Raw genomic sequence first — 24107 nt, 5'->3', positions numbered from 1 at the left:
AGAACGGGAATGGACATTGCCCAACATCACGCACAAGCCCGGTGCTGCTGGTGGCAAAGCTGCAGTAAATGAGGTTTTTATCCAGAGGTTATTTGTTGGGTTGTTTACTGGTGTGATAATAGAAAGGACTGGGCAGGAGGTGGTCGCAGTGATTGTTTATGAATGTCTTCACGTTGGTAATGTTTTCCTAAAAGCTCAGTCTTCTGGAGCCATGTTGCTGCATGAGAATCTCAGCTGACATATATCCTACACTTCAAAGGATAGATCTAGCTGGTTTTTTATTGCAAGGATTATACTTCAAAACTTAAAGATAGAAAAGAATGTTGACAAATGCAGACAGATACCAATCTGGTTTCCTTTAAAGATATATTAGTTTTTAAACCTCTTTAGTGTAAGACCCCCTGGTCTGTGTAACTACCTCTCATTGTCCTGGCACAAGCACAAGGCTGGAGGGGTGCAGTGGTTACTAGCACTGAAGTAAAGGAAGAGCAGTGCCTGAACCACAGTGCACTAACATAGGCAAACCTCCTGAATCTCTGTGCTATTACAGTGAATGAAGTGCTCAGAGGGGGCAGGGCCAGCGCTGCTCCAGAATGATTCACACAACTGTAATACACATCTTGTAATAAGAATCTCTTCTATGCGTAATTCTGGTGGAATTGGAAATTTCCCAGTAAACCTCTTAGCAGGGCTGTGAATTAAAAGGAGGAGATACTTCTGAGGTGGTGAAGCCTGCCTGAGCCACATGATCTCTGCAGTTGCAGCGGGAGCTGCTCCAGAGTGCTGATGCTCTCACCCAGAAGCATCCTTACGCTGGGTATCAGATGCTGGTGGACGAGAAGACTGATCTAAGCGCTCTTGGTCACTTAGGATTTGCCTCCAGTTTCATTACGAATGTTCACCCAGCATGCTGAAGCTTTGGGTGAAGCCAGAGAAGCGTTTTTGTGTCCAAGCGGAGTTGTTTTCTGCATGAAAGGGGAACCCGCTTCAGAAGCCCCATCCTCCTCCCGGATTGCACAGCTGTGAAAGGAGTGGACCTGGGAAAGAACGGTGCTTTTGTGCAGCGCAGTTATGTGTTTAACATAATAAATGTTTATTGTCCTCTGGAGCAAAGGAGCAATAGGCTAAATTATAGCCCGGGGAGGGAAAGCTAGAATCATGAGGAATAGGCTGTTAATTATCTTTTTTTTTAGCTGTCATAATGTACTGGCGTTTGCCTGCAGCTCGCCCCCTCCCACCGCTCCATTACCTCCACCACCACTATCTCTAAAATATCTGCTTCCCGAAGCACTGCGCCCTCCTCCTCTCTGGCCTCCTGCTCTTTCATTTGTAAGGCATCTCCGGCCTCCGGAGAGATTTGTGACTTCTCTCCCAGCAGCCGCTCACGGTGATAAAGGCCCTCAGACTGCCTCTCTCTGATTAATCAGCCCTCGTGCAGCCTCGATAGGGTGTTAATTTGTAAACTCAGTGGACAGGCAGCCGTGATAAGCCTCCACAGCTGCTGTGTGTCTGCCGGGGGGATGGGCAGATAAGGCTTCAGCCCTGGGATGCAGCCAAGAAATATTTTGGAGCAGTGAATTAGAAACAACAACAACAAAAGAGCCTTCTGCAGAGGCACTCCTTTGAGGTTGCTGCGGGTAATACAGCAAGTTTCCATAGCGGCGGACAAGAGCCGCCTTCCTGATAAGCTCCCTGACCACCCAGCCCAGGAAAGTGCCACACCAGGATCCCATCCCTATCTGGGAACTTGTGTCAGAGCGATGTCCGTGTGTCATACGTTGTGTTCCAGGCTGGGAGGACAGTGCAATCTTGTCTGCACCTCATGTATCTTATTGCAGTTAGCCTGATCCTCTGCAGAGAACTGGACGCTGGTCTGTCAGAGGGGCTGTCTGGCAGGACACATCAACTGCAAAAAAGGGGTGGACACAGAGGGCATCCAGAGCACCATCGATGTCAAATAATTTTTGAGTGTCCCCAAATCTCTGCGATGTGTTCACATGAAGGTCCACTGCATCTCCACCATATGGAGATGATAGTATTTCCCCTGAACAGCAGACCAGCCTGAGTGGTCTGAGGCCATGGAGTATTGCAGTGTCCTGGGAAATAGCAAAGCATGGTGTTAAGCTCTGAAGCACCCAGGACAGGAGCAGGCTGCAGTGGTGACAGGAGTACATTGCTCTTGCCTGTTCAAGGTGGTTATGTCAATGTTTCTCGAGTGCTCATGGAATTTTCACTTTTTTATTGAATCAGTTGTGTTGTCATCAAAAATTGGAAGGAGGAGATACTTCACTGAATCTGTATCAGACCTTTGGTTCGGCTCAATCCTAATGATTCTGCCATTGTTGGCCTCCCTAATTGTTCTAATATTATCTGACAACATTCAGCAGACCATGGAAGCGGTTCCTTCCCTGTCTGCCAGTGCAGGTTGTTATTCAGTGCGGTTTTGAGCTGCAGCAATTCGCAGACAGACAGTGACCTTTTTATGAAATCAAATGTCTTGCGAAAGCCCTCTTGGTCTCTGAACTGTGATTTATAGCCATTTGTGTTGGAGAAGGCTGCAGGTGGGATTTGGGTGACACGTAATTGGTTAAAAGATAAAATAAAATGAAGGTTGCCCTGCTGGTACAGTGATGGCAGGAGCTACAGGAATGAATTGCTTGGCAGTGCAGAGCCTGGCCCTCCTCCTCCCACCCTCCTCCGTCGGTTGCCAAGTCTTGTCTGGCAGGCCATTACAATGATAAATGCAGGTAGCTGGCAAAGACCAGAGCTGAGAGTTTGTTCTAGCATGCCAGGCCCTGCTTGGCATTCCCAGTTGGTGCCAGCATTTGCACTCTTACTCAGTTTGACGGAAACCAGGACATGAGGTGTGAATTTATGTCCGCATCCTTCCAGGAGAGAGTTGGGATAATGAAATGCCAAGGCAGCCCTGGGAGCAGCAGAGTAATTTGGTAGGTACCAAACAACAGTCTGCCACCTGTCATTTGCAGTACAGTCCCTGCTCTCCCCCATCACTCTTCCTACAATGCAGCCTTTGAATTATAAGAAGTTTGAGGTAGTTCTGCAAAGAGCACTCACCATTCCGTTTGATTTAGTGCAAATAAAAACCCGTATCCCAGCCAAATAGATGGTCTGGCTAGATAGTTTCAAGCTGTAACAACAGTAATACAAACTACTGTAGTAGTAGTAGTAGTAGTGTGTAACACAGTGGTCCCAACCTTTACTACTCATAGTCAGGTTTTCATCTACGTGTGTAGAAAAAGCTCGGTGAGTAATCAGATCTGTGGTTGCCCAAGTCTCAATGCCTGGGTAATGGAAGAATTTTAACTGTGAAAGTTCAGGCTGACAAGCCTGTCTGTTCAGGGTTGGGATCAGCTCTAGGGAAAAAGCGTGAGATCTCTGATGTTTGAGCTGCTTAACAGCAGGTTGCACAAAGCACCTTTATAAGTGTATCGTGGAGAATTGCTTTTCACTGGCTGGGGCATCTGTTAGCTGCCCTTAGCATAGACATGCTGCAGCCTCTGATGTATGGTGAGAGGTGCAGCCTAATCCAGTGACACAGGGAGAGGACTGTCCTTTGGATGCCATTCATAGACCAGACAGCCCAGAAGCTATGCTGATGGTGATGTCCCTGAAAGCAGAAACAAAAACAATCCAGTGTGAGAAAAAGAAGAGGAACATCTTCACGTTCTGCATTACCTTTTTTCCTGCTAACTGTAACTGACACTTGCTTGGTGGGAATAAGCCAGGGCATGGAGCACACAAACATGCAGTAAAGGGGAAATCTCAGTGCTGGTTGGCATGGAAAATGGCCAGGAGTGTAAAATCAAGGTAGGTTTTGGTAGCAATTTAGGAGCTGAAGTTTGAGGGAGGAGGATACTGAGATAAGGACAGAGTGCACCTCAACGTAAATTAGGACACACAGGCACAATAACATTAAGCAAGTGTTTTGGCTGGGCTTAATAGGGGACAGCTGGAAATTTTCAGTGTCTTTGCAAACAGCTGAGGGACCTATTGGAGCTTTATGACCAGCCTTGGTGAGGCTCAGGAGCTCCCCAGCTTCCTCCCCTCTCCTCCTTCACTGGGGTTTTTTCAGTGCATGTATTTATTTATTTATTGGAGCTGAGCTGGGAAGGAGAGGGAGTTTGATCTTCTCCTCTGGGAGACAGCAACTGCTCAGAGGAAGATGAATCATAAAGCATGGCTAATGGAGGGGATAGGAAGGGGAGAACTCTGGGCTATAGCCGTTCTCCAGGGGCTGAAGGGATGGTTTTTGAAGAGAGGGAAGAAGAGTTAGCAAGGCTGTGCCCCAAGGCTCTGATAGCAGACATGCTGTAGGTCAGGCGTCCTGCTGCTTTCGGAGCATTAGGTCAGCCTTCATCACGGTGAGAGGCACGTCTGTGCAATAAGTCAACAGACCACAGCAGCGTATGTTTAAGAATTACAATTGCTGCTTAATCCAAACTAATTTGATCTATCCCAAAATGGTTATAAAACAATAAGGAATATGTTCTGGATTCAAAATGGTGTTATTTTAAGCTCATCAGTGTGTTGCCAGAAGAGAAGGTCTAAAGCAAAACCATAACATCAAACTTGAGAAGCAATGGGCTTGGCTCCTCAGTTTCCTGTGCTGAATCAAACTGTCTACAAAGCATTTCCTTCGGTGCCTTCCAGTCATCATCCAGTTTGCCTTGTTTTCCGTTTGCTGGCATGTAAAGTCAGTGTAACTCAGTGGTGAATTGGGACCAGTGATCTCTGCTTCTAGGCTCTCTATGGCCTAATTTAATTCTCTGTTCCCAGACTTGTGCTAGCTTCTCAAAGGGGCTGTTGCAAAAAATAGTCCTGGTTACATAAACTGCTGAGCGAGAGAAGTGTTCTTGGAAGAAAAAGTGACGCAGAGAGGGGTGCATGGTGGAAGGCCCTTTCCAGGACTACAGCAGTACTGAATATGCGTGTGCTAAATGAATGTGAGGTGGGAACCCAAACAAGTATGTTGCTGGGTGAAAGTACCGTCTAAAAAAGCTTTTTGCTTCTAGTGGACCTTCTGTAGACTGAGCTTTCATGCAAGATAAGGAGGAGCCATCAGTACCTCCTAGAGAGGGCATTGAATCAAAATTGAACTAGAAGTATCTTGATCATTTAAGGCATTGCCTTTTCAATAAGCAATTGTCTGTTTAGAGTGTTTCACTGTGACATGTTACAGTGTAGCTAACGGCACAACTGAAGTATTAGAATTGTTGCTAGAAAGCTGGCATTCATTCTTTCTTGCTTCGGGAATATTATTTATTATTAGCTCTTATTTGACATCAACAGCTAGAATTGCATAAGTAATCTGGACCATCAGCTGGAACCAGGCTTTTCAGAACAACCTGGTCTGAAATAGACAACCTCAGTGGATTTTTGGAAATGTTCCATACCTGGAAACCTTCATCAGGTGTGTACCCCAAGAGCAGCTGCTGACTGCTGAGCCCTCTTGAAAGCCTAGTCTATAAATTCTGGGGGAAGGTAATCACCGTAAGCAGTGTGGATTTGTAGAAGTCCAGTGTGCATGCATCCTGTTTCCCTCTTGGTTAATCCCTTACGCAGATGGGTTGTGCTCTTTCCCAGCCAGCTGTGTACCACAGTGCTGGATTTTCCAAGAAGATAGTCCATGTACTTCTTGCTCCAGCTTTTTTCCAGTGGTGGTGCATGAAGTGACTGACTTACAGGTCTAACTTTTCTTTTGTTGTCTTAATTGAGCTGTGATTTCCCTCTAGAAATAATCCCAGTTTTGAAAAGACCATAGGTTCACTTGAAACACCCCCTCACAATGCAGGCAGTGTTACTGTGGGTTGCTTCTGTATGCTGGAATGTGTTGAATACTTTCTTGGTCTTAAGGGGGAATTTTAGTTTGTTTTTTGTATGTGTGTGTGTTTGATTTCTAGGCTTCTCTTGCACCGTTCCATACGTATCGATTTCCATTTCCTATAGAAGAATCACAACCCAAACAATACCTTCCTGTTTTAGTTATTGTTCTCATATTACTGAAGGGGTCTGTTATGAATGACTTACAGAATCAACTGGAAACTAGTAAAGCAATACTGACAGGCAGTGAAATTCTCCACTAGAGAAGCAGTCAAGTGGCGTGAGAGTGGTAGGTAAAAGGAGGGGAAACAGAACAAAGAGATGAATGAAAATTCATCCAGAATTTTCAGGTAGCACCCATGCTTTATGCTGAAGGTTTCTCTAAGTCTCTCTGACACTTCTAGTTAGAAAATCTCCTAGAGAAGGGTTTCTTACAAGCCTTTTAGCGCTTGCTAAGTTCAGTAACAGTGTGAAAACAGTCACTCTTGAGACTGGCTTTTGGCTGTCCAGAGGATAGGCAGCTATCCAGAAACCAAATTCAGACTGTAATTTACTGCCTCCTTTTCCTCCTGTCTGCCATACTGGACTCAGATTTGGAGGGAATGCTCGGCTTTTGTCCTGTACAAAGCATATGTACCAGATTCCTAACACCACATGCCCTTGCTCCTTGTGAACCAGAACTGCAGCCGTATTAGCAATTTTCCAATGTCTTGAAGTATCAGGCTTGGATCTGGCATTCGGTGCTCCAGGAGACTGCATGGAGATCTGCAGAGCCTCTGTGGTTGGTGATAAGGAACAGTTTTATTCCCTGTTAGCCATTCTATAGGCTACAGGAAAGAAAGAAACAAAAGTAATTACTGTGAGGCCTGACATAGTTTATAATGCTGTTTCTGCCAGATGATGTTGTTCTGTTATATATAATCATTAAATTATTAATCTGCAAGAGCTCTTACACCTTTCAGCTGCCTTGGCTTAGTGGGAACCAGGATGAATGAGTCATGTACTTCATTATACCTCAGTGTTCACCTTCAGAGGAGAGGGTGTGCTACATCCTTTGTGGTTACCACCTTGTATTTTGAGGAAAAAGCTGCCTTTGATAAGCTTTTAGTGATGAAAATTGAGTCAGTGTTTGTATGTGATCAGGGGGAGGAGGGATGAGGGACTGGAGCACCCGCTGCTCCTGTTCTGCACAAAGCAGTAAAGGGTAGAAATGTGTTTTCTCTGCAGTGTATTCAGACTGGTTTCAAACCATCGCAGAACTGGGTGGAGACATTTTGCCTTTTAGATCTGGTGTAGAAAAGAAAGAAAATCAAAATGGGACAGAAAATTGCTCACTTTGTTGAATAAACCACAAATAGGGACCTGCAAGGCTTGGTGCAGATCTTAGCGTGTCGACAGCGTGCTGGCTCTTAAAACTTTCAGTAACATGAGTCTACCTCAAAAACTGCTGCTCTCTCAAATCAGTTGCGTGTGTTTCACTTTGGGGACAGATGTTAGATATGTTTAAAATGCAAAGGTCGTTACATGGGGTGGGACTTTGGAAGTGGCAGCTTTATGAAGACGGGTCTGCCTTGGGCTCTGCAGTGATGCTCCATGGGGAGGGAGATGAACAGCAACAGCACAAGGAAGGCTGGAGGTGGCTTTCTCCAAGTTTCATGCTGGGGATGCCTCTCTGCCTTATGCAGCAACAAAAAGGAATTGGGGGGGGCGGGCAGTGAAAGACTTAAGGGGTGCATAGAGCTACTCCCAACTGCCCTAATCCCTGAGGTGGACCTTCAGATGGAAACAGGCAGGGGGCAGTGAGAGGGAGGGGAAAGGGGAAATAAGGGGAAATTCCTCGTTTCATTTTGGAATCAAAAGTGTGATTTCCTGAGATGACTTGAACCCCTCACATAAAGGTCTCCAAATGCCTGGGTTTGCTCACAAGGGAAGATTCCTTTTTTTTACTTTTTTTTTTTTAATCCCTTTTTAAACATATGCAAATGATTTGCTTGAAACAGCAGAAAAATTGGGAGGGGACTTGTTTTAGCAGATGTGTTGGTTTGCTGGATTTTTGCACTCATTAGTGGGCTCCCTCAGACACATAGGTTTTGTTGTATACTTCCTTTAAAGGGTGGCTGATGGAATTGAATTATGTATTCAGGCTCTTCCTCCCCCAGCTTCCCTCCTGCCTTTACAGCAGCTTGCAGAATATCCTAATAACAGGCATTCACTGTTTCAGAACGGTGCTCATGCCAAAAACTGCTCAGATCTGGAGCTAGGAATCATCAGAAGTGAGAGCAAAAGTTGCTGTAAACTCTAGGTGTGAAGGTTTGTGTCTGTAAACTGTGGCTGTGATGTTGAAAATGCTGCTCTGCAAATGTTGACTGATTGTTGAAGGCGGTGCCACATAGTGATATCAGAAGACTGAGCAATAATCCGTGTGTTTTACTTTCTCTTAAAAGTGTATTTTCTTGCTTGACTTCCTTAAACATTGTTTTTATGTAGTCTGGACCTGTAACACTGAGACCTTTAGCTCATGATTAAACAGTGGCAGTCTATATTGGATCTTCGGTGCGGAATTACACAGAAGGTAGTGGTTGCCATAAAGCCCTGTGGGCAGGACCCAACTTTCCAGACCAGGCAAGCCACAGAGCTTCTCCCAGTGGGTCCTTGCTGCCAGAGAGCAGGCTCCCCTTATGGGCTGCACACCCGGTGCTTAGGATTTGTGCCTCAGCTGCCGATTTACTGCTTGGGCTTTAATGCAAGCTATGCCAGAGTTTCATTGCCTGTAAAATGGGGGAATCTTATTTATCCACCTGCCGCGTGTCCTAGTGCGTATGGAGTGCTATGAGCCTAGGTCTTGCCTTTGTGTGGGCTGTTAGTACGGGTGAGTTCCTGGAGCCTGCAGATGCATTCTGGATCCGTGGTGACTTTGTGGTGATTATAAGTGAAAACTCTGTTAACAATGGGCTGTAAATTCAGAGTTGGCTGTCAAATGTTTTATGTACCACTGTTGTTGCTGCTGTGTGATGCTGTTACACTTTCTGTGCAAACCAGCCTAGGCAAAACCTTGTTTAATCCTGATTCTTCCTCTCTTTAATCCATGCAGTGAAGGGATCGTGCAGGTAATTTCAGGATCCTTTTGCTGAGCTGTGTAACGATCATACATGCCACAGCTACACATGCAGCTTTATCGTGGACATGATTCAGAATTTCTTTGTGTCTCAACCTTAACCTATTTTTCATGTTGTTTTCCCTCTTTTTTGTGCATTTGTGTTTAGTAAGGCATTCAGCGCTTGCAGTGCCACTTTCCTTAGAAGTAACATTAATAAATCGCTCTTTTTTGCTCCGGACTATATCTCATGCAGATCTTGCATTTTCCTATTTGGTTTTTTCCTTCTGAGTCGTCATTTAAAATATATAACAGTGTAATGCGATTCATAGTGCTCTTTTTCATGCAAATCTCCCAAGGCACCTTAGAATAAAATCAGTAAAATCAAAAACAGAAATCAACTTCGTTCAGCCATGTGTTGAATAAATTCATTGTTTTTAAAGTAGAGCCAGGGGAGAAAGACTTTTTTCACTTTCAGTATCTTTTGCTCTTCAGCTCTGTACTTCACCCCATTTTATTCGTGCAGCAGTGCCAAAACATTGATGGTATTTTCAGCTATCTTGTGGATGGTGGTAATGTTGATCATGCTCTTTGCTCTCAGACCAGCTTTGATTCCGGAGAGGCTACTTGCTGTTTTATCAGATAGGGAGGAGGAAAAGCTTATGCCAAAATACGTTGACTGTTTCATATTGGGGGATAAGGGAGAGGGAGCCATCAAATTAACTCATAAAAGCTTTATTTAGGATGAATGGACTTTTTTCCCTGTCTGTCGTTATCATCTTGTCTGTAACCCGATGACCCTGATTATCACGAAGCTGTTTACAAGGTTCAGGTTAATTGGATTTCTTTAACTATTTCCCAGAGCTGTGAGGAGCACAAATACACTGCTGTGGAGTTCAAACAGCATGGTGCTACCCAGTTAGCAAGGAGATGGGTTTCTTCCAAGATGAAGTCAATTCTATTTCATACTCTACTAAGTGCATAGCAGCACGTACCTATCATTTGGCATAATGTTAAATAACACCCTCTTTCATACGGATGTGTTCAGTTGCAACTTGTGTTCCCAATACACAAATTACATTTTGCATGTTCAGCAAGAAAAGAGCTTATTTTCAATGAGAGAGGCTTTGAAATGGTTTTTGTTGTTGTTTTTTGGTTTGTTTTTCCCCTCAGCTTGATAGCAGTTTCACTAGTTTTGTTTTTATAAGAGGAATCATGGATAAAATAGCTGTGCACTGCATGGCTGCCTAAATAAACGAGACAGGAGGATATAGTTGGGTGAGATCAGGACAGTACTTGTATCTGCTTTGCTTTCATCTTCTTAGGATGCATGCTTATTCTTTAATGGCACAACATTGCACCCTCCAGGTGCAATGTGTAATTGCAGGTCTACAGATAGCCGACTTGTTTTATGAGCTGTGTTTTTGTGAGCAAGCCTTCCTAAAGTCTCCCTTAGTATTGCTCATCGCTTTCTTCTCTTTCTTTTTCAGGCTTCTGTAGGCTCTGAGAAGCTGTTCTCCCCTGCAGCAAATAAAGGTAAGTGATCTGGAGAAATGCTTTCCTTATCTTAGAGCAAGAGATTTGAGCTGTAAATCCATATCATGTGAATAGCAGGACATCGGTTTTGCCAGCGCCTTTAATTGTGCCACACACGTTGTCATAAAGATCAGCTTTACAGCCTTGCGATGATTAAGTTAAAATTTAGAGCTGCATTGTCTCAGTGCGGGGTGGGACTTCTTCCCTACCAGTGAGATTTGTAATAAATGTCTTCGAGAGAGGGATTACTGACAAAGGAGAAGTCAGCCTTTACTGTAGGGGATACTCTTCTCCCTCTAATACAATCAAATCCTCATTTCTTTTAAACAAATCAATACTTCAGTGTTATCTGTGTTATTCTTACAAGGGCTTGCACATCCTTCTCAGAGCTGCCAGTGCACAGTGAGTGTTTGTGTCTGTATGTCTCAGTTCTCCACAGCGAGGTGGAAGGTGCTTGGCGCGTTGCAGGGTCTCGGCTCACAGCTCCCACTATTCCTATTAATTGAGAGTTACCTGTGACACGTGCTGGGTGTTGCTAAGAGACTGTGCCATTTCCCGTTCCCCTGGGGAGGTGCAGTGACAGATCTCTAAATACACCCAGCCCTCCTTTGAGGGCTTGGTACAGCTGTAAAACAGGGCTGCTCTAGTTTCATGTGTTCCCAGGGATAATCTCACTGGGCAAAAATACTGAAGGAACAGCCTTGGAAAGGGCGAAGTGTGGTACATGATGGAAAGCATTGAGCTGGGAATGGTTCCTCTTTATCATTTGAGGAGGTTGGTGGTGTGGCTCTGAATGTGTTGTCAGATCCTGGTGCTGTTCTGCAGTGTTCCCAGCATTGAGCTGCAGAATTAAAATCAGTTCAGAGCAGTAATGAGTACTAAGGACATGCACATACTCCAGAGCGGAGAGATGAGGCCCATTAATAAGAAGTGATGAAATAACCTTCTTGCATTGTTTCAAGAGGGCCAGGGAAGGAATAGTTTGCAGTTCCGTAGGAGTAGGTGCTGGAGATGGAAAGGCATTTCGGCGGTTGTGTGCTCCATTACCTGGATCCAGGCCCATTGTATAGCTGGGCTTTATAGCAGCAGTAAGTATTAGGAATTCTCTTTCTTTCCAAGCTTTGCAGATTTTCAATGCCAAATGTGGAAACCGATGACAAGCCCATTATGTTATTACATTTGCAGATATTTTCATGGAAGTATGTAGCTTTATCTGGGGGAAGGAGGGAAGTTTAAACAAATGGTGAGGAAGAGCATTTCTCTTCCCTCAGCCTTGGCGCGCTGATAAGGCAAACCAGATTGCCCATACGGCACTGCCTCAGCAAAACACAAATCTTGCCATCCTGCATAAATGCATGGCACAGAGATCTGCCGGAGAGGCTTATGCTGAAGCGTTAGCAGCTTTGTTGGCTCCTCCTTGTGCTGAAGCCTGAGATCCCCCACCCCTTCGTATCATGGCGCAGCTCAGCAACATGAGTTTTCAAAATACCTCCCTATCAGGAAGTTAAATGTGTGAATGCCTGTGAATTTGCTGTCTTGAAGTTTGTGTTCACTGCTGTTTATATCCCTGTGGCTTAAGCATATTCCTGTTTGGTGTACTGGGGGTGTAGATACTGTTCAGATCATCGTTTTTGTCTCGAACTTCTCATTCACTGTGGCCCTGTACTGGTGGAGCCTAGCTGGTCAGCATGGGCTGCGGCTGAGAGCAAGCTCTGCTTGGGCTACGTCAGCGTTTGACCCTTGGCTTGAGAGGTGGGAGAAATTTGCTTTGGTGAGATTTTGTGCAGAAACCCAAATAGTTGCTAAATTCTACCCCTTGCCCTGTTACCACTCCCGCAACACAAGAGCCAGATTTGTCTCTCACACATGCAAATGAAGGCTGCTCCCACACGACCAGGCTCAGTGATGCCATATGGCCAAGAGAAAGTGACTTTCAAAGTGTTGTGCTTAAATTCCTTTTGTGAGATAAGAGCCTTGATTTAAGGCAGTGTTCTGCAGGGCTGGAGCCCTGGTGGCTGCCTGGGGATGGGATTAGCTCAGCATGGTTTCCTGGTGGGCCCACGCATGGTGGCACGTGCTCATCTTCTCCCGTGGGCATTTGCACTGTGCCCTTCTTTTGTAAACACTTGTGGCCTTTTTGGGGAGATATGAACTAGCAATCTGCAGCAGCCATGCTGCAGCTCTTATTACAGGTAATGAGGCTTTTAAAACACAGTGAAGTGGATTCCTTGTCTGGTGCAACTCCCCCTGTTCCCACAAACTTTCCTTGGGGATGCGTTTAGCCCTATGTATTTGTTTTATGCTGTCCTAGTTTATCAGCAGCTTAGCAATGCAATTAAGTATTAAGATAGACGGGTTTCGCTTATTTGAGGCTGGAACAGCTGTAAAACGTAACCTTTGACCGTATTTCACAGCTCCACAAAAGGCCTGGGGAGCAGCGTCCTTTGTCTGGGGCTCTGTGGGTAACCTTTGTTTTTGCCCCCTTGCCGCCGGGGCTCTGGCAGTGGTGGTGCTCCTCCTTTTGACACCAGTTCATCTGCAACAACAGATGCACGACGTAGATGTCCACTTCGGGGACCAGTCGCTATTATGTGAAAGAGAGAGGTGTCCTGACCCGGGGTGACCTTGGTAGTCACAGCTGTGAAACAGGCTGAATGGAGCACTTTGAGCTTCCAGGAGCAGAGGAGATTGAATCCTCTGTGTAAGGAAATAATAATTAAAAGTAAAAGCAGAGAATGCCTGATCTGCTCTGCTGACAGGTCTTTGTTTTCTGGCAAAGAAAAGCGTTTGTTGAGCCAACTTGTCGCTGCAGCACAGAGTTACAAGGGCATTTGCTGCCGAGAGCCGGGTGTTACATCCTCCTGGTGAATAAATCAATAAACAAATACTAAAGGTCTGTTTGCTCTCTCATGCAGCTCCTTTCTCACAGGGAGCTCCCAGCCAGTCCTTTGCTCTTTCTGAAGGGCAAGTGCCGTCCAGGGCAGGGGAGGTGCAGGCAAAAGCTGAATCTGTGCCTCTGTCTCCCAATGGGTGGATGAGGCGAGGGGAGTGACAATGATTGATAGGAGGGCAGATGTGTTGTGGGTCTGAGGAGGTGAGAGGGATGTTCACCCCCATGTCACTGGGAGGACCTCTGCTTGCCGGCTGTGATGAGATTTTCAAGTGTGTGTGGGGCAGGATAGTTTGTGTTTTAAGGACTTGAGTGATGCGTTACTGCTGCTGGCTCCCTCTTGCAGTGGGCTTCCCTGACGGGTCTGGCTGGAGGCGGGTGTCCTTGTTCCAGCCCTGCTGTATGCCAGGGAAAGTGAGAGACGTGGTGCCTTTGCTACTACACTAACTTTGCAGCTGTAACCCAGGAGACCTGCTGAGTTGCCGGTGCTTGAACCTATGGACACTGGTGAGGTTAAGGTGAAATTACTGTCTTACAGTATATGTCTTCCAAATGGCTTTAACATTGATCAGGAAGTAAGTAGAGGCTGGGCAGCAGCTAAGGTGTCTCCTCCATTCATAATCCCAAGCAGGCTATTGATGTGGGGGTGTTAAGGGGCCCCCTAGGGCATCAGCCTCCCATGGGGGAGCCAGACCTACACAGCTACATTTGCCCTGCGGCCCTGTGTGGCACTGGTGGTACAAGGGCTTTGAAGTTTATTGAAGCCAAGTATATGGCTCCTATCCTTGGATCAAAATCAAGCTGGACATGGAGGGAGCAGCGTAATCCATCTGTCTGGTGGCGTGGAACGACTGGCTGGGACCCAGCTCTGCCCCAGGCTGGTTGGGGGCTTACTGAGCTCCATGCCTCAATTTCCCCTTCCTGCAAAATGAAGGCTAATGCTTGTCAGCCAAGTGCGCTGAGAGACTTAATTAATGGATGTTTATCAAGCAATTTATCAAGAGATCCTTTTAATGAGAGATTCCATAAACAGTGCAAGGCTCCATTTTCATGGCAATAATAAATGACAGTGAAAATAAGTCTTATCCTTCCCCCACATACGCACCCCCCAGGAAAAAAGATTGCTTACCCTCTGCTCTCACTTCTCCCTTGGTTTCTAGGCAGAGGGCTTTGAAGTGCTATCTTTCATCATGAACTGTACACATCCTCAAAGCTCTAAAGCTCACAGCCTGTGTCTTATCCCTCTGACAAGAGGGAGGCAAGCTCTCTCGGCGTGCAGGTCGTAATTGTCAGCCATGGGATGTGCCGCAGCCACCCGCCCCAGCGGGCTGATGCAGCTTATGGTTCTTTGAAGTTCCCTTCCTTTATTTTCTGTCCTCTTGACCACAAAACTGTGCCTTGAGCCAGCAAGGGAGATTTCTTGTTCAGAGACGACGCTGAGCTCTGACAAGCACATCTGAACCAGAGAAGAACCCTTGTTCCTCTGAGATCACTGCTTCATAATGTTGTTGCCTTAAGGGGACTGTCTCTCCTTTTTCTCTCTGCTTCTTCTCTTCCTTTTTCTTTTTTCTTTTTTAATTCAGCACTAAACCGTCACACTAAATCATTTTAAAAGCTAAAACTACAAAACCTCCAGTGTAGGACATGCTGTTAAAAAATGCTGGTTATTACTGTGAGATGGGGTGAGAGGGGAAAAGAGGGGCAGCAGGGCAGGAGCAGGATGGGAGGGCAGCAAGTGAGCTCTCAGGAGGAACCTCTGAGTGCCTGGTGAAGCAGAAAACAACCTGAATGCAGCTGAGCACCAAGTAACGTGCTTGGCACAGGTTTGCAGCAGCACAGCTTAATGGTTGCTCAGCACTGACAGGGGCATCAAGAGCCCAGTGTCTCCTCTGCTCACTGTGCTGCTCATGTGCTTTGGTCTGTTCCCCTGCCCTCTCTGCAGTTGTCAGGGTCAGAGACTCCCTGTCTGGGCTGAGACAGCATCTCCTGTAATCAAGTCCACCTCTCCTTCAGGGCCTCTACCTTAGCATGCAGGATATAGAGCTTTCCATCACAAGAAGGTCTGCTTAGACAGACAAACAAGTCCCACAGCACCCAGTCAGGCAATTAGCTGTGTTTTACATGAATGGAGGTCAGCAGAGATACCATAAATTTGCCCAGTTTTCTTGTGTGGGTCCACAGCGGGATCTGAGATGCAGGAAACACAGCGGTGCATCCTGTCTCTTTGATCCGTTTTATCCCCAGGTTTTGGTTACATTTCAATGAGGTCACCATCTTTTCTGTGATTACCTGCACAGCCAGTGACCTTGCGGGGATGATAATTTACAGCTGACTCTTTGGACAGGAGTCCGCCATAATTACAGGCATGCAAAATCTTCCACAGCAGCATCTGTAATAATAAATAAAATAAGTAATGCATTTATTTAGATAGCAACCACTTTGCTACGATTTACACAGTGCTGAGGATGCTCTGCAGCTGCTCTGCTCCCCCTGTTGCATCTCTTGTGATTTCATCACAACCTTACAATGTTCTGTGTTTTCATGAAACCCACACCCTTGGAGGATTGTACAAAAATCCGTGCTTTAGTGCTTTTTACACAAGACTTTAGTCTTTCTGGCTACAGAGAAGAGCCTGGAACTATGTTTCTTCTGTGCTTCAAAACCAGAGGCAGTCAAAAAGAAGCCCAAATACTTTGTTTTTAACCTTTTAAAGATGGTTTGTGATTTGTAAGTGCTTGGGGAGTTGGCAAGACTTCATACCCTGAACTACAGCTAAATCCAGCCTGTGCACCCATCCTGGCATCCTCGGTTTGAAAAGTTCTGTTTAATTTCGTCACCCTGGATGAGAACATTGGCTTTCTTGCATATGCAGATATGGAATTATACAGCGGCCTGAGAAGGAGGAGGACTTTGATTTTCAAACAGTGTGGGTAACTGAGATAATCACCCAAGTCACAGCCAGTTAGCCGCATTTCAAAACAAAACCCAGCACAGAAAATAGTGCTCTCGGTGCAGTCTCCTCAGTCTTCTTGCGCTTTCTGATTTTGCAGGCTCTGAAAAGCTCTCAGCCTTTCTTTAGGAAATGGCAGTGTACTCTTTGCCTCCCGTTAGCTATGTTACGTGTATTCATTAGTAGTTCCCTATCCATAACAGCTGTCTGTGAAAATATGATGGACAGGTAGAAGAGACCATTCACCTTAACCACACTGTCCGGTTAACTGTAAAACTCAGGCTGCAGAAGTGGGTAACTCATTAATTTCAGCACAGAGCTGTATGGCTCCCAGAGTGAGAGCTGCCTCCTTCAAGTGGGCAGGATTTCTTGCACCATTTGCTGAGCGGTTTGCACAGCTATCTCCGGGTTTGTCTCCTCCAAATGAGCCAGCATAGAGATTTCTTTGTAGCTTCAGGCTGCAGCCAAGAGAGTTGAAAAGTTGAATTATAAACATTTCCAGGCCTTCTGGTTGGTATCTTGTGTTTGTTTTGTTATTTTAAGGATGTGGGGTATGTTGCTGCATTCCTGTCAGTGGGATTAAAATGAATAGAAGCAATACTGTAGGAGATAAAATGTGTTTAATTATTTAGTTGAGAATTACAGACTGAGATTGCTTTTTTGATTTAGAGCATCCAAGTTCTGGCTATGCTTTTGGAGTAGGGAGGTGCACAGAAACATATATATGCACAATTACCTAGGGTAACGTAAGAAGTCTCTTTGCTCAGCTGCCCTTCCTCCACAGAATTTGTTCATTTCCTTCAAGATTTTCAATTTCAAATGCGGCTTTGTTAAGTGTCACGGCAAGCTAACTGCATGCTGTGCCTTGCCCACCAAAACGTAAATAAAATAAAGAAAGTCTTCGCTGTATAAATGTTATGAAGTGGGTGGTTTGTTTTCTTTAATTATACTTTTTATTTAAAATAAACTCTAAAAGCCAAATAATGCATATCCTGAATGGGCCAGCATAAACTTGTGTTGATGGAGAAGGCACATTCTAGCTTTTCTTGGTTCATGTGAAAGTAGATAAAAGGACCATCAAATGGTAAATCAAGAAGAAAAAGGAAATTCCTTCCAAATGCATATAGTGGTTTGCATTGCCTGGACTTTTAAAGGATATTTGAAAGATACTATCTTTTTACTCCTTGTTTATAGTTTGCTTATCTGTCTTCCTGAGCAGCAAAAGCCAAGCCTTAGTGCTGTTTCCAGCTGCTGTCCCTGATTGCAGGATGCCGGTACAGGTTCTATCTTAGCACCAGAAGGATGCTGTCGGGTGCTGATGTTAACAGCAGCAGTTGCAACCCCCACAAAGCTATTGGGTCTTCTGAGTTCTGCTTTTAAAATCCCTCAGAGACATGTTTTATTCATGTAAGATTTTGTAAAGCTTCAGTTTCTTAGAAAATTAAATGCTGGCTGTAAACCTGATTCTCTCTTCATGTGGACTAATGCTGGGGAGGTGTCTGGACCTCTTCTACAGGCCTGAGCATGCTGTGGCCACCATGTCCCCATTTAAGTCAGGCTTGCTGCTCACAAAGTAGAGTCCTTCTCATCTGCAGCCCCCCATGGCCTGTGCTGGAGGTGTGCACTGTGTGTTCGCTGCTGGGTTTTTAAGCTGTCTGATGCTCCTTTCCGTGCCACTGTCCACCCTGCTTTCTGTGTCTCAGTGAAACTGTTGACAGGTCACCGATGGGCAGCTATCCTGTGCTGTGTAATAGCCCATTAGGGACTCCTGGGGACATGGTAACCCCACACTCCGTGCAGGTCACCAGCATAGAACAGGGCAGCCTGACTGTCAACAAGTAATTTGACAAGGCAGTGGGGGGTAAGGAGGCTGGTGCTGGGGAAAGCTGGATCTGACCCCAGGCTGGCTAGTGTTTCCTTCTGGGCAATCAATGGGAGTGATCAATGGGACCAGGGTGTGCTGTTGAATTGTAAATGGATCTGGTTACTCTTTTGTGTGCAGTGCTGGCAGGGTCTGTAAGTCCCAGCGAGGCCCCAGCATCCAGCAGTGGAGACTTCAGGAAAAGAGGATGGTGTCAGCATCTCGCTGCTTCTTCCTCTCCTCTCGCTGTCCCCACATAGACTGAGGCCTTCCTCCTGGGACAGGGATGTGGCTGATGAGCAGGACCCTGCTGTCCCAATCAGCCTGTACAGCAAGCAGTAGTAGTTCATGCTGGTTTTTTGTTTTGTTTTAATATATTAGCTCCATTTGAAATCACTGCTGTAAGTGATGTAGCTCTCTGGTCCTGTCCCATGGGAGGGGAGGAGGGAGGCCAGGTTTGGGGCTTGCTTTCAGCCCACAGGGTTCCTGCCATTTTCTCCTTTAATAACTGCTCAAGCCAAGCATGCATGTGCTCGCCACTGCTCTTGCCTCTGTGCTTCAGTGACCATCCTTCCTGCTAACAAGGGCTGAACACAGTTCCCCGTGGAGCCTGTTAATGTTGCTGCCGGGCTGCCTGGGGACTCGCAGCGTGAGGCTTTCCTTCCATCTCTGCTGCTTTGTGCTCAGCCCCCGCCTCTCGGGCTCAGTTCAGCCAGGTAAAGCCATACTGACTCCATTGACTTCTCTGGATTTATGTATAAGAGAGCAGGACTTGGCACAGTGTTTGTGTTTGCGTGTCTGTGTTTCTGAAAAGGATACTTGTTCTAGTTTGTTGGGTTTCTTCCCAAACAGTAAATATTTTCTTGTAAATCGCTGGGACAGAAAAGCGACTGCAGTGCTTTTAGTTCATTTATTTGCTTTAAATTGATGGCAAAGTCTTACAGGAGGTAATAGGAAATTAAAATCTCTCTAGTTTTTTTTTAACCATCCTGCAGGATTTATTGCGGAGTTATATCCCTGCTCTGGGATCCTGTCGGACAGTTCAAAAAGCCTGTGGAAAGGTTCTCGTTTGCCATTAAATTTTTAAAGTTATTGAAGTAATTTTTATGGAACCCTATTAAGTTTCTGAAGAAACATATTGGTTTCATCACTAATAAATTCTTTAACACTTATCCGTAAGGGAATAGTCAGACTTCCAGATCTCTCTCCTATGAAATGGACGTTAACTTTTTTCCCTGTTGGAGATGATATTCTTCAAAGATACCAGCAAGGTGAGCAGCCAAGCTGGGAAAGCCTGACTGCAGCCAAGTACGTCATCCAGCACTGTGAGATGGGGGTTCTTCACCCGTCAGCCCACTAGAGTCTGGATGGGGGTTTTAGAGAGGAAGAGCTTGTTTTAAAAGGTGAGGAGGAAGAAGACTCCAGATGGATCTGTACAGATAAATCCTGGCACGGGGTTAAACTTAGATCTTGGCATGTGTTTATGGGCACCATGGAGTTTGGGAGAGGTGGAAAAGAGGATGCTGCAGCCTGGAAGTCCCTGTTTCTCAGGCACTCCTGGTGCTTTCAGAGTGATATAAAATAATGTGTGCGCTGTGCTTTTCTCCTGCATGCAGAACAGCCCACGGAGACTTCCTCCCATTGAAAGGAAAGTATCAAGCTGGCTTTGTGCTTAACTTAGCGCTCACAAGCGCCTTTCGAATGTGAGCACAGAGCCACCTGATGAAAAGCGAATGGGCTAGGAGGGAAATAAAATTGTGTAATTGCCAGTTTCCTTCCATCCCGCTCCCTCTCCCATTTTGCATAAAGGAGGCTGTTTAAGTCTCAGCTGGAGTGAGGTTTGGTAATAAGCAGACGTCTATGAACCTGCATCTGCTGCTGGTGTCTGCTCAGTTTGTTCTATATTTCCGTGTTTATTGATGATCCAGTTTTGAGACTGTCTCCCTGTCTCACAGTGTGGAACCCATGGAAGAAGAGATTGTCCCTGCAGGCCTATGAGTCCCTGTGACATCTCGGGAAGTGTGGGGCCAGGCAGCATCGCCAAAGATCACACCAGAGTTCGCAAACCCACCTCAAACCACATTGACTCGTGAATGTTAAACTGTGAAAGCGCAGCCAGAGCCTGCTCCCTGGGCAGCTATCCACAGAGCTGGGTGGCAAGAAAGGCCCAGCCTTGGATGAGGCAGCTAGCATTTTAATTTTCTCAGTACTGTGTGATTTGGCTTCCAAACAGCTAAGCTGTCCCCAGCCAGTTGCTTTCCTACGTGGCTGGCCTTCCCTGAGCACAGCGAGAGGTGCTCACAGTGCGAGCTCTGCAGACACAACCTGATTTAATACAGGCTTAATGGCTAGAGGAAGAAATTTATGGTGTGAGCACTGATGTTTATACAATAATGGACATTGTCATCATTTTTATTAGCGAACCGTTCTTCAAAACTGAGCTAGAAACTTGAATCCAGCAACTAGAACAGGTCCATCCCATGTGATTTAATAACCAAAGTAGAGCAGATTATTTTATACCTTTCATTGGCTCAACGAAAAAGTTTTCTGAGCATAATGTACCTTTTGGCCTGGAATATTTTTGCATTACAGGCCAGTCTCTGGACCATTTGTGTCATTTCAGCAGTTCAATGCAAGCAGACATCTGAAGGCTCCCCACTGGTAGTGGCAGTGTAGTCAGCCAAGCCTAGTCCTGAGGCCAGGGCAGAAAAAGGCCTGACTCCAGTGGCGGTGAGCAGCAGAGCCCCCCTTCCACAAGCCATGCAGTAATTCAGGGACACCTTAAAGATACTCCACATGGTGGTGAGAGCTGTGCAAGGAGCTTAGATGCCCCTGAGGAGAGCCTGTGTCGGCCATCGCAAGGCTGGTCCAGTGAGAAATACTGCCTGGGCTACACTGCTTGCAATGTCCACCAAGAATACTGTTGTTTTAAACTAACAATAGGCCAGCATGGCTACATCAGACCTGGATATTGAAAATACTGCCACTCTCTTTTCCTCTCATCCCTTTCCCTCCCCTTCCAACAGTTGGAGAGGACTAGCTCCAGGTTTTTGGCTCAGACCCGTGCCTGCTGCATACATTTCCTCCACCAAATGGACACAACTATAAACCTCTTTCTGCATCATTTCCTGCAGGCCTGTACTAAACATGCCACCCAGGTGTCCCTGTGTAAAGCCACTTCTTGCTGAGCCTACTTCTGTTGCTGCTGGCGGGCTTGCCTTTGCATGCTCATGGCAGGACTCCCATCACAGTGTGTTAATTTTAAACAAAGAAAGAGGGTGTTCTGATTTGGGAAGGTCTTTCCCATCAGGTCATATCAGTGTTTCTCTTAAAAGGCAAGTCTGGGTTTTGTTTTGTTTTATTTTCCCTTTTCCCCTCTTTTAATATGATCCCTGCAATTTTGTTTTCGCTGAAATATTGACTGGCAGCGTTGCAAATTGCCTGCATGCAGACACGAGCTTGCCAGCACTTTCTTACTCAGCTAGCCGTCAAGGTTGTGGATTCCACCACGAACAGTGCCAGGAAAGCTGTTGATCAGAAATATTCCTAACATCTGTGAGTCCTCTCTATCCAAATGAGATGTAGTTACATTCTCTTTTTCCCCATGCTCCTTCCAAAGTGTTGCTTCAGACACCTAGAAAGCCCTGGTTGCAAATCATAAGCCGATCTCTGATTTGCAGCTCCGTTTCCAACTCTGTTGAAATCCAATGTAAACTCTGACGTGCCCTTCCCCTGATATGTGAAAAGTACTGGCCTCCAAACGGAGAGCAGACTGGGTGTGTTTCTTTGCCCCATAACTCATTTGATCCAGATGCTGTCCCATGCTGTCTACAGCCACTGTGGTCACAAGCCAACAAGGAGGGTCTTGTGAGAGCAGTGGAGGAAGGATGCAGCTCCGAGCAGTCTCCCAGGCATGCCTGAAGCCTTACACACACACTTGTGTGTGCACACACACACTGCCAGCACAAGGAGGGGGAAAAGCCTGATTTCCCTTCTACCCTGTTCCTACCACCACCACCAATTCACAGGCCAACTATTAAATAATTAACGTACCCAGTGGGGCAGGAGGAATCAAAAGCTGTTGTGTTCCCAAGTTTTCTCTGGCTCAGAAAGGCACGGCTCACTGTGTATTCTGGCACCTTGGAGCGGGTTTTCCTCCCTCCTTCGCCTCCCCCTTATTATCCCGTATGTGTGCTGGAGAGGGAAGTGGCGTTCCCAGCCCAGCGGGGGATGACTGTTATTTCAGACTAGCAACAGGGGAAAAGGAACAGCCTGTTGCCTGATTGATGTTTGTTTTTTGTGGACAGACACCAAAGGTTCATTAGAGACGGAAGGTTTGGGAGGAGGGAGGTGGTGGCGGGGTTGACGCTCACTCTTAAGGAACTATTGTACCCCTGTGCACTAACCTGGGTCTGCACTTTCTTTGACTTCTGTGAATGTCTCAGCTGTACCGTTCTGGCCCTGGCAACTTAAGGAAAATATACACGCCACAGAGGTTTCAGTGAGAGCTCTGCGATGAGGGGGTCAGGGGAAAAAGGAAGGGGAGGAGAGAACAATGCAGTAGGTTTTGCTATAATTAATTTCAAATGTGCTGCTCATCTGTTCTCCTCGGGTTTCAAAAGGAACGAGGGCTTTTCCTACCACATCTGCGTCTTTCCAGAGGTGGGGATGGAAAGGCATCTTTCCTTCCATCTGCGGGTTTGACCAGTCTGTCAACGTGGAGCCCTGAGTGCAACACAAACCCATGCTGGAAATGATGTCCAGAGGCGGAGAGGGAAGACGAGGGAAGGGCAAGGAGGAGCTTCTCTTCTTGTCACATTGGGTAGATGAAGCTTGAGAGACTGAGGAGGTTGGTATTGGGTAATGCAGATTTCTCTGCAGAGTTAATAGGGTATATTTATTTACAATACAAATGTTACTTGCTGCTGTTGTTGGCCCTGAAAAGTTTCCAGGGTGTGATGCCCGTGGACTGTGTGGTTACGAGGCTTTTAAAGGTTTGGGTCAAACCCTCAATCTCTTGCGAGCTTTATACTTTTAAAAAATCTCCCTTCGTGTAATTGTGGTGGGAACCAATAAGTTAATATTAAACCTTTGGTGTTGTGGAATCTTGAGTAGAACCAGTTCCTTCTGGCTGCTGTTTCACAGATCTCCTCTGTCGGACTGTGCTGTATGACACACTAAATGGGGGCTCGGCACCTGCCATGGGGCATTGTCCCTGTGTCCTTTGCCCTCAGGTCTGAGTATCAATGAAGTCACGCAATTGCAGCAGTAAAGAGAAGCGAAATGGGCCTGTTAGATTATTGACTTTACTCCCCTCAACAAGATACCCAGATGTTAATTTGATAGCCCTGTGAATCTTAGCCAGAAAAATCAGTAAAACAGAAACCTAAACTATTCTAAATTACTGGTAGTGCTTTAACAGCTCTGTTTTCAAACTGCGCTTTGCTGAGGAGCTTGCACTGAACCCTGGAGCTGGTGGATAGTGACCTCTTGTTGAAACACGTGGCTACTTTATGATCTTCAGCTTTTAGAGAAACTAACCTCAGTGTGGGGTGGAGAATATTTCTAAAGTGTGGCCATAAGGAAAACATTTCTGTGGTGTGATTGAAGAAAGTGTTCCCTTTTCTGGTCAGAAACTAATTCAGTGCAGCCACAACACGCTGAATACTCCAGAAGTGCTTGAGACGGGAGCTTGTTTGCGATACAGTCCTTCTCCAGGATGCCAGTGCTGGTATGTGACTAGAGCTGGGTCATATAGTGATAAATGTTTCTGTGGTTCTTTGGAAGGGATATAAGTACTGCAGTGGTGTTTCAGACTCTGTAAAGGTATATGCCAGGTTTTGTAGACTTACAAATGAAATAGGCTTTCTGATGCTGCTGGGAATGGCTGCTGAAAAGCTGTTCAGCGATAACATGTCTCCAGACATGGATGGAG

At 45.9% G+C, this 24107-nt stretch overlaps 1 protein-coding gene across 21 annotated transcripts in view; it reads left to right on the top strand.

Moving 5' to 3' along the window:
• Window positions 1-24107, top strand: part of FBRSL1 (fibrosin like 1) — a 530544-nt gene that overhangs the window by 461582 nt on the left and 44855 nt on the right. For all 21 annotated transcript variants that reach the window (XM_065692104.1, XM_065692101.1, XM_065692096.1 and 18 more), the window contains one exon: window positions 10426-10471. In XM_065692104.1, the coding sequence (XP_065548176.1) occupies window positions 10426-10471 (46 nt within the window). The remainder of the gene's footprint in view (window positions 1-10425; window positions 10472-24107) is intronic.

The sequence above is a fragment of the Lathamus discolor genome, chromosome 12 (assembly GCF_037157495.1).
Source record: "Lathamus discolor isolate bLatDis1 chromosome 12, bLatDis1.hap1, whole genome shotgun sequence".
Classification (NCBI taxonomy): Eukaryota; Metazoa; Chordata; class Aves; order Psittaciformes; family Psittacidae; genus Lathamus; species Lathamus discolor.
Note: the sequence above shows the minus strand (reverse complement) of the source record. Positions and strands in the feature narration are given on the sequence as shown.